At 30.8% G+C, this 10,416-nt stretch overlaps 1 protein-coding gene across 1 annotated transcript; it reads right to left on the reverse strand.

Moving 5' to 3' along the window:
* Window positions 1–2,678: 2,678 nt before the first annotated feature.
* Window positions 2,679–9,972, reverse strand: LOC111003029 (histone deacetylase HDAC1). Its single transcript, XM_022273376.2, has 11 exons — window positions 9,785–9,972; window positions 9,317–9,429; window positions 9,049–9,166; window positions 7,712–7,812; window positions 7,298–7,541; window positions 6,398–6,574; window positions 6,019–6,121; window positions 5,271–5,505; window positions 4,764–4,853; window positions 4,180–4,321; window positions 2,679–3,659 (listed from the first exon to the last, which is right to left on the reverse strand). The coding sequence occupies exons 1-11, from the start codon at window positions 9,831–9,833 to the stop codon at window positions 3,586–3,588; spliced, it is 1,446 nt and encodes a 481-aa protein (XP_022129068.2). The 5' UTR covers window positions 9,834–9,972; the 3' UTR covers window positions 2,679–3,585.
* Between the last annotated feature and the right edge of the window lie 444 nt (window positions 9,973–10,416).

Raw genomic sequence — 10,416 nt, forward strand, 5'->3', positions numbered from 1 at the left:
AGTCGAATTGGTTCGGAAATACTTCAATTAATGGACAGCTGGCTCCATAAAGTGGTGGTGCGCGGCTGCCTTGAAAAACGCGCAGTTGTGGAACGGCGGACTTTGAGGTGATACCGGTGGAATTTCGTATTCTGCATAAATCCCAGAAAATTCATAATAATATCTGTTTTGACAAGCACAATAATTTGAAGTATTTTTCCGTGTATGGTGCACGGAGAAGTCACATCTGCGGTTTTTTCTGTCGATTAGCTCTGTGCCTGACACGTGTCGATATCAGCTGTCGTCGTTTTCCTCTGGATATCATCCATCATAATAGTTAGTAATAATAAATATGTTATTGAAATCAAAGTTCGAAAAATAAAAGGACGAAATTACTAAACTATGACATAGGTTTTACGGTAAAATCTCGTTTCTTAAATTTTCCGTTAGCTACGGTTACACATAGAATTAGACATTTAGGGCCTGTTTAACAATGTCCGGATAAGTTCCAAATAAGCTATTTATTACTTATTGGTAGGATAAATAGTATTTTTGCGTTTCACGACTGTCAGATAGTACGTCATGAAATGCGAACTATCTTATTGGGAACTTTTATCTTACCCATAATTTATGTGTTGTATAGCTATTTGGCACTTTAACCATACATTGTGAAACAGGCCCTTAGAAAAAATGCAATCAACGGGGATTCCAACGGACAACCCCATGTACTTGAGCGCGCACAAGGCGAATTAGCTGAAATAGTAAAAAAAAACCAATATATCTATTTTAAAATTCAACTTTGAGACGTCAATCGTAAGAATTATAACATACATTATTTAGGGTTACCAATTTTTATGTAAATTTCCGTATGTTGTATATTTTATTTGTCACAATTCGAGAATTCTTATTAGTATAGAACATAAACTTATTGCGATTAGTGCAATCTGCAATGAGAATTGTGTTTATTTAGGTAAAATCTTAATATAATGGATTCAAATAAAACAAAAGTATTCCATACATCTTATATTAACATAGAAAAATATGTACAGTCTTATCTTAATTCCATGGAGATTAATAATCGATAATCTCACGACAAAAAGTCCAAGAACTAATTTTTTTTTCCATTGTCAATGTGAAATATGTTTGAGAAATAATTCTTAATTAATTTAGTAAACATCATTGTCAACTGAAACTTGCTTACCGCAATTAAAAAAAAATTACCGTATTTACATTTAATTCAGTAGATAATGGGCATTTACTGAATTTTTATACAAAAATGCAGTAAAAATAAATAACTAGTTGTCTTGTATTTTCCTTAGCTAAAACGCTCACGATAGTATTAGGAACAAAATAAGTTTTAAAAGTTAGCCTATACAGATGAAAAATTAATAAAATATTGCGTGCTTTTGAAAAGTACTATAACTTAAATTAAACTTCTTTAAGTGATTAAAACGATAATTTATTACATTATTTACTTACTCACGTCACGTCTTGTTTAATTACTGAAAACCATTCGCAACAAGTATATAAATAAAGTAATGAAAAATTATATGTTAAAGAAGTTTTATTAAATGCAAAGTACTGGTACTGATAAATAAATTTCTCCACATTTGTATGGTGTCAAGTTACTATACTAATCTTTGAATTATGTCGAATATAATTTCTGTTATATCGTGTCAATGATGTTCACAATAGAAGCTAAGTTTTGTTTAAGCATATACAGGCATCATTATGGAATTTTGGGTTTTATGAATAGAAAAATTACTACTAACACTTAACTAAGTAGGAAACATGTGACATTAGTGTACATTCCGTAATACAAAACTCAGTAATACACAGATGTTATAATTCAGATAAAAGTCGGAAAACATCCCAAAAATACGTCTAACAGAAACTTTTTTGGTGCTAAATCTAATCACTAATAATATTATACTTGAATTAATAAGTCCAATTCAAAATAGAAGAAAATTCAAATACACAATAATTGTGATAATTAAATCTTGTCAGTACATTTGTTGCTCGCGTAAAATCATAATTTCGCGGCTAATTTATTGCAAATATTTTGAATGTTGGTTTATTTTAATGTAATTTGTAGGCTAGAGCTACAATATTAATTCACTTAAATATGCAACATGAATCTGTCAAATGCTATTTAAATCTATTTATCAGTATTCGGAACTAATATTATCTGTGGAATTATCGTTAAGATATAAAAAAGTGTGTTTGAAACAATCTTATTAATATATCATTCGAGGCCTATAATAGTTTTTAACGAAATCTATAAATTATATAGAATTCGTTAAAAACTAGTTATTACGATAAGTATTTTTAATATGGAACCTAACATTCTTATACGAAATCGTACTCATGCCTTTAGGAGGTATATATAAGCAAAAGTTGTCAGTAACTTTCACATATTTTATCATAAATAATATGTAAAAATACATTCGAGTATAAATCACTATAGTTCACCATTTGTAATTTTGATTGGGACATACGCTGAAACAATTTTGATAAACTTTGGTAGAAGATTTAGTATATGATTTTTAGCATACGTTAATCAGACTATTGTTATAAACTAAGAAATAAGTCAACCAACCGTAGTACCTTAATATTATTACACCTTAACACTTTCGAAACACCGAAGCTTAAAATTCACGTGTCTTACGGCTAAGTATTACTCCCGTATGTTAAAAATCTTTTCTACTTTGACATACGGGACTCATATTTAGCAAGTCTCGACTCTAAATCTGACCCTTGGTATACTCTACACAACTAATATTACTTGACAAACAAAAATCATACTTTGTTGCTAAGGGGTCCTTCAAGTCTACGTAAGCAGTACAGGGGTGTGGGTGTGTGTAGATGTGAGTGTGTGGATGTGTGTGTGTATGGATGTGTGTGTATGGATGTGTGTGTATGGATGTGAGTGTGTGGATGTGTGTGTGTCTACTATTATCTTATTTGGTGATTACGTCAACAGTAATTATTTACTTTGTTACACATATTACCTTTATGCTTGAAAACGAAATTCTCTTTCGAGGACGTCTACATTTAATACGTTTATGTATTTTTGAGAGCTTTACTGTCTTTTGCTGACAAGAGGAAGGGAGGATAATAGTAAATCTGCTTACGTAATACTTGAACGGACCCTAACTTTGACGGTAAATAATATTGATTTAAAAATAAAATAAATTTATTAAATGCGATATAGAGTTAATTCATTTTTTTGTCACCGGATAAAAAAACAACTACAAAATCTACTATCTATTTTACTTCCATACAACGTCATATGACAAAATTCATATTTATAACGAACACTTAAACAAATAGAAATATGAAAATATATACAATTTATCCTGCTAATTTTGTCGGATTTAAACGCGTTTTACCAACATTATACGTACATATGGTCGGAAATGTTTTATAAAAAAATTTACGCGTTTAAGCAACTATTTATATCAGAATAAATAATACACATATTGACAAAGACACTTAAATGTAACTGGTTCAGAGGTCTTACAAAACATAATATCATCCAATACACACGTATTCATTCAGCTATTGGTAGCTAAAACAATCTCTCAATATTTATGTACGTACTAATCAAGCGTTGGGCGGCAACTCTTTCTTTGGTTCTTCCATATTTATGTTTTTGACGTCATCTTTGTTGTCTTCCGCTAAAAAAGATTTTTTATTTATTTATATAGGAACAATTTGTAAATGATGTCGAATGTAAATAGTTATGGGTACGAGATTTGGGATGAATAGTTACTGTGGAATACTTAATAAGCTGAATGCAAAATCATGTGTTCTCATCAGTCTTCCTTTATTTACATCCCTAAATAAATACCAAACAACTCTAGAAATGCGCAGAATACTAAATTTCAAAAACTACTGAATCAATTTTGATAAAATTTTGACTATTCCTTGAGTTGAAATATACTGATATAAAAATTACTAAAAAGGTTGTACTGTGTAAAGGATATCGAAAGGACCGATTCCGATAAATTTTATAAACATACATACACGTACATTCCTTCATGTCAAACAGATAATCATCTTTTTTAAGTCAGTTAAAATCTTTTATGTATAGTTTGAAAGCGTGAGTGTGATTTTCAAACACGTTACACTACGACTCATACACATAACTGTTCAATACCAGGTTTAAACAAACTGTTATATTTAGATTAAACTCACTTTTGATATCATCCTTAGCGTTATCTTTGTCGAGTCGCGGTCTCTTCCTCTGAGGTACGCGATAAGACCGGTTGTCTCTTCTTCCACCTTCACCTTCATCTTCAGAATCTGATAATTCTCCATCTCCTGTTATTCGCTTGTCCTGTAAGATAAGTTTATTTCGTTATAAACAAAGTAATTTTAGGTGGATGTTAATAACAGTAAGAAAACTAGTATATATTACCCAAAATAGTATATTATTAAGTAAAAAACAAAAATTAAATTTTTTCTTGTTTCCATTCCAAACCATAACATATACCTATACAACCAAATTTATTTTCTAAATGCCAACACTATTTAAATAAAAATTCGAAGACGGCTGGACCTATTACATTATTTTTTTATTTAATTCTTTAACTCTGAGGGTTTTTCTTTAATGTTATTTTATTTAGTACTTAGGTATTTATTCAGGAAAAGCAAACAGTCTATATAGCATAGTAAAATTTTCTATATGTCGGTATGTAGGTACTAAAAAGGTTAAGTAAAAAATCATATGATGGCAGCAAGTAGTTAATAATATTGATGAAACTAAATATTAAATATACCTTTTCACTCTGTGGCAGACGTTCATCTTTATCAATTTTATCTTCGTCATCTGATTCGTCGTTGACGGCGTCTTCTGGGATTGCTTGCACCTGGAAAACAAATATCGTCTTATTAAATGTTCGGTAGTAAAATAGGATTCTCTTTGTATGTGTTTAAGGGAAGCTTCATATAGGATTTGTTTGCGTAATTAACTGTTATGGTCTGTGCGGTAGAGAAATGTCAGATTGATGTCGCAGCAGTAAATTATCATTTATATTATGCTGACAACACTGTTACGTCATTACAGTCCGACAGTAATTATCTTGAACTATGAAAATATATAATTAAAAATTATATAATTTTATTTCTTCACAAAAATAATATATTTAACTTATGCAATTATCTCTTAACAAAGTAAATTTAAGTGGAGCGAAGTATCGTGCAGTAAATGCGAGAATAAATGAAATATTTCTCTGTAACTATTTTAAAAATAACAATGTGATAAGTATACTTGATAGTTTTCTTACCTGAACTCCAGGCGCATGCGGTAACATACGGAGATTCTCAAACAGTCTATTCTTGATTTTGTCGAGATATTCAGTTGTGTTTTGATTGGACATATTGCTGGGCGAGATGTGTAACTTGAAGTCCGGTCCAAAGTATTCAAAGTAATCGTTGTATGGCAACTCGTTTGCTATCTCAACGCCCAACGCCACCGAAGTCTCGTATGTCCAACAACGTGATACGTTACGGATTGTATAACTGTAAATAAGGATGGTGCCGATAAGCCATAGTCGATACGTACGTACAATATATACCCAATGTCCTGTACTCCTCAATTTGTATATGGAGTACTACAAGTTTCACATGCACATGCTTGCATGGAGTCAATACTAGAAGTATGCTTCAGTCATGACTCAGCGGTAAGTATTAGTTCCATATGAGGGATAGACCAATACTAATCTTTGCTAGGTTTCATCCATATTCAGTCTGTATACAATTTTTATCGAAAATAGTCAACCATATAAAATCAGTCTTACATCAAGCTACAAAAAAATAAAAATAAAAATGAATGCAATGTAACAGTTGAAGAGAGTGCTTACTTATGTCTATACTTTTTGCAACTTCGATTATTAAGAAAATCGCTAACCTTTATAAAATAAGAAAGCCTATCTGACCAAATTGTACAGCCTTGGCTCGTCCACACTTACATGACACCCGAATACTTTGTAACAAATCGTATAGTAAAATAAAATGAAGCAAAACGAAACTTACCCTCCTCCGCCCACAAGTAAGAATGGAAGACCAAATCTCTTCACAAGCTCAACGCATCTGCCATGGCCGCGCACTGTTAGGTTGAAGCATCCCAATCTGTCACCTTAGATCAGATAATGCAATATTTAAAATAATACCATAAAAAGTGTGACCATCTTCTATGGTCATGAAACTGTGTGTGAGTTCCATTATATTTGATTTATCTATCTTACCATGTTAAAATATTCATTTATATAAAATTAGTATGAATTTAAAACTTTATATCAAAATATACCAGTTACAGCAGCTCTTAATAATTCACAATAATTTTGTGACAAATATGCCATACATCATCAGTCTGCCACAATAGACAAATTTAAAATATTCTTTAACAACTTACCAGTAAGAGAATCGGCTCCACACTGCAATACTACTGCACTGGGTTGGAAGGTCTCCATGACTTTGGAAATAATGGGAACGAAAATAGACTCGTACGATTCGTCGTCCATTCCGTCCCGAAGTGGGATATTCACTGCATAGTACTTGCCCTTACCAGCTCCGATATCACGTAGATCCCCTGTTTAAATTGTTACTATTAATACAAAATAACTGTATATGTAATATAAAAATTAAATAAATTAATTATTAAATTCAACTGAAAAGGAATAACCGATAGGTAACTACTACTACTACTACTACTAACTATAAATGAATAAGGATATAATACAAATCTGTGGCCATAGGTCAGAATATGATTAAGTCATACTGAGAAACAATGAACTTATCATTGTCTGATCTATGACCACAGATATATATATTTAACTTAGTACCTTTATTATACAGAAAATCTGTGGGGAAAATGTACACAAACTACACAACCGATTATGACGAAACTTGCATGGTTCTCAATTTTTTATATATTTATTGACAAATTTATAGCCAAACATACATACACTTACGTAAGTTACTACACGTACTTGGAAGTCTAAACATATTAGTATTAATTATTCTATTTCATCTTTACATTATAGTGTACCTTAATAGTGGTAAGTACAATATTCCCTGTAAACTAAAAGTTTTTAAAGTAATTAGTTTGTCTAGTTCTGCTGAAACAATTATATTTTCCCCTGGAATCAAACCAAATTTTTCCAGCATATACTTCATATGCATGCTGAACATAAAAGCAGCTTCTTGCAAATATGTGCTTTGACATAAACTTTTTAGTTGTGTTTTATTTTAAAAGTACATTTTTTTCTTTGTGCTATTCATGTAATTATTAAAAGAAAAGGTTTTTACTTACCAGTGCCTGGAAAATATTCTCCATACTTGTGGAAGGACACCGTCATGACTCTGTCAGTAGTGTAGAACGCTTCTTCCACCCCATCTCCATGGTGGACGTCTATGTCAATGTAAAGTACGCGCTGGTGGTACTTGAGCAGCTCCAAAATGCCGAGAACAATATCATTGACATAGCAAAAACCAGATGCTTCAGATTTTTTCGCGTGATGCAGCCCTCCACCCCAATTGATACAAATTTCAGATGCCTAAAAAAAATTAAAGAAAATGTATAAACTATTTCATCAAAATTAAACATTTTGAATCATGTAAATATATCAATACACACACCATAACCTCTATCTTCTCTTCTTATCTATCTAATCTTACATAGGAAAATCAATGCTGAAAAAAAAAGAAAAAGCATGGCGACACCCACCTGTTTATTCAACTTGACGGCGGCAGCAACAGACCCTCCCGCAGAGAGCTGACAGAACTCATATAGACCATCAAACACTGGACAATCTTCACCAACATTAACTGAAAGTTTAAGTGACATTTAATACTCACGCTTGTGGTTAGTTATCACTGTAAACCTATTTAATGTTAAAAAAGGTGAAAGGTAAGTATATTATTTCCTTGAATTTATCTCTTAGAGATTCCCTATGTTTTAAATTATAGATTGAGATGATTTTTTTTAATTGTGTAAGCTGCAGAACTAAGTCTCTTCGCCAATCCATTACAATGAGGAGACCACAGAAGTGAAATACAGTTGTATCATTTAGATTCAATTCATCATCATATATAATTGGTCTAGTGTCCATAACCCTTGCATTTTTTGCACAAAATTTAATGTATTTGGTTTTTTTGTAATGTAGTAACAGAAACAAATAGTAATGCTTAGGGTTAGATCGCTTGTTAGCGATAAGGCCGCCCGTTGCATCCCTTGTAATTTATATATTTTGTGTTATTTGTATTTCTTTAGCAACGAAGTGTAAATAAATAAATAAAATAAAAAATAATTTAGTAATTTTTTTTTGTTTATTTTGTGGCTGTTTCTTTAGTTTTTCTTTTGATATAGCTTAAGTTCTAATGTAATTGATGTGTATGTGTAAGTGTGTTAAATATGTGATGTCATATTTCCTTGTATTTTTTAGGCATATACATTGTTTTAGAATGTATATATAAATAAATAAATAAATAAACAGAAACAAAGTAGACAGATGAATAAATAATAAAAAAGCCTAGCCTAGCCAGAATAGCCAGATCTATAACATAAAAATTTATAATTTATGAGTACTAAATGCAGCTATCTAGTGCAATCCGTTTAAGTACTAGCCTACCATTATGTTCTAGAGCCATTCAATAAAAGCACATACATAATTGAATATATATTTAGTAACAGAGTAATGTAAGAAATTAAACCTCATTAAAAACTTGTTGCCTTAATTCAAAACTTTAACAGATTAAGATATCAATCCTGTATGCTGGAAACAGTGTAACTACTGAAAATATGAGCAAGTTAGCACAGCACTAGCATGTATCATAAAACATAAAAAACCCAAAAATGTTGGATGAGTTTAACTTTCTTGAACTTGGAGGGGTCAACAAACATTGCGAACAGAAGTGCAAATAAAAAAAATAAAGAATCAATATTTATTTCTATGCTTAGATGTTCTCTTTCAGGATATCACATAAAAATATCTCAACTTTGATGTTTCTTTATTCTTTATTTTTTAACTATTAATGCTATAAGTAATATATAGAAAACCTTACATCTTTGCATCTGCTTATTGTACTCTGACATGTTGTCTGGTCTGATGGAGCGAAGGAAACGTATGTAGTCATCCGAGTGGAATTTAGTCATTTCATCAGCAGTTGCTTTATGTGGCCTCTGAAATAGAAAATAAAATAATAGTTGTCCAGAGTTGACACATGAACAGAAGTTTATTTTTTTATTTTGTCAGTTAAAAGTACATGAGCGGAATCGGGCTAGTTTACGCGAGATAATAAATTCCAGTTTAATAATAATATTTAAACTTACATATATCTCCATTTTTCTATATAATCCATAGTTTAAAAGAAGATTATGTGTCATACGTATTCTGTGAGGCTTCATGGGATGTCCTTGGCCATAATAATAATTTCCGATATCACCTAAAATACATAATAACTAGATATCATCAATTCTAACTTTATATTATAATGTCACTCGGGTCATTACAAAGCTTGACATATTTCCGTCTGTACTAATAATAACGAGAACGAATAAAACCTTTTAAACCAATGGCGTTGCAGGATGAAGTACAGACGCTTACAAATGACACAATACACAGTAAAGTAATTTTACTAAGACGAGTAACACTGCATAAAGTAGACAAAAATACAAGCCAATAGTTGATTGACTTAAGCATATTTAAAAAATTAATAAATAAACAATCCAATGTAAATTAATATTGTTAGAATGTCAGCCATAAGCGAATTGGCGGGGAACAAACTTCTAAATACTTACTATCGTAATAATAGCACACTCTTTTTTTACTGTGCGGTTGCATAGCCATTATATTATTAATTAATTAGAAATGGAAATGTAGGTTAACTGTATTTTGTACGAAATGTGGAAAAATTTATATTAATTTTAACCGAATTTTGACAAGACAGCGTTTACACTTTTCATTAGAACACAACGAAATGAATGAAACAGAATATAAGAACGGTGAATGACGTTCACTTTATAAATTGTAAATTGTCAAAAAAGTCAAATGGGCGAACGAAAAAAATCTGTAATAATTGGTTCAAAGCGTTTCATACATAGAGAAATCGAAAAAGGCCGATAATCGAATCGCGTATGTATGGCGTAGTTTGTAGAAACAATTATATACATACTAAATATTTAGCAAATCCATTTTCATAACTTAGAAACAAAAAAATATATTTATAATTTAAAAATACATTTAATTTCGTGAATTTGTTTGTATCTAGGTATTTGTTGGAAATGTTTCTTAAAATATTTCAAATTCTATCTTTTTGTTACTTATATATTTGATGAACTATTGGTATATTCAACAGATATTTTATTGTTATATTCTTATACTTTACGCAACAAAGTCATACTATTAACATTTCAAACGGTGTTGTTTGCCA

Source organism: Pieris rapae, chromosome 4 (assembly GCF_905147795.1).
Source record: "Pieris rapae chromosome 4, ilPieRapa1.1, whole genome shotgun sequence".
In the NCBI taxonomy this organism is placed as follows: domain Eukaryota; kingdom Metazoa; phylum Arthropoda; class Insecta; order Lepidoptera; family Pieridae; genus Pieris; species Pieris rapae.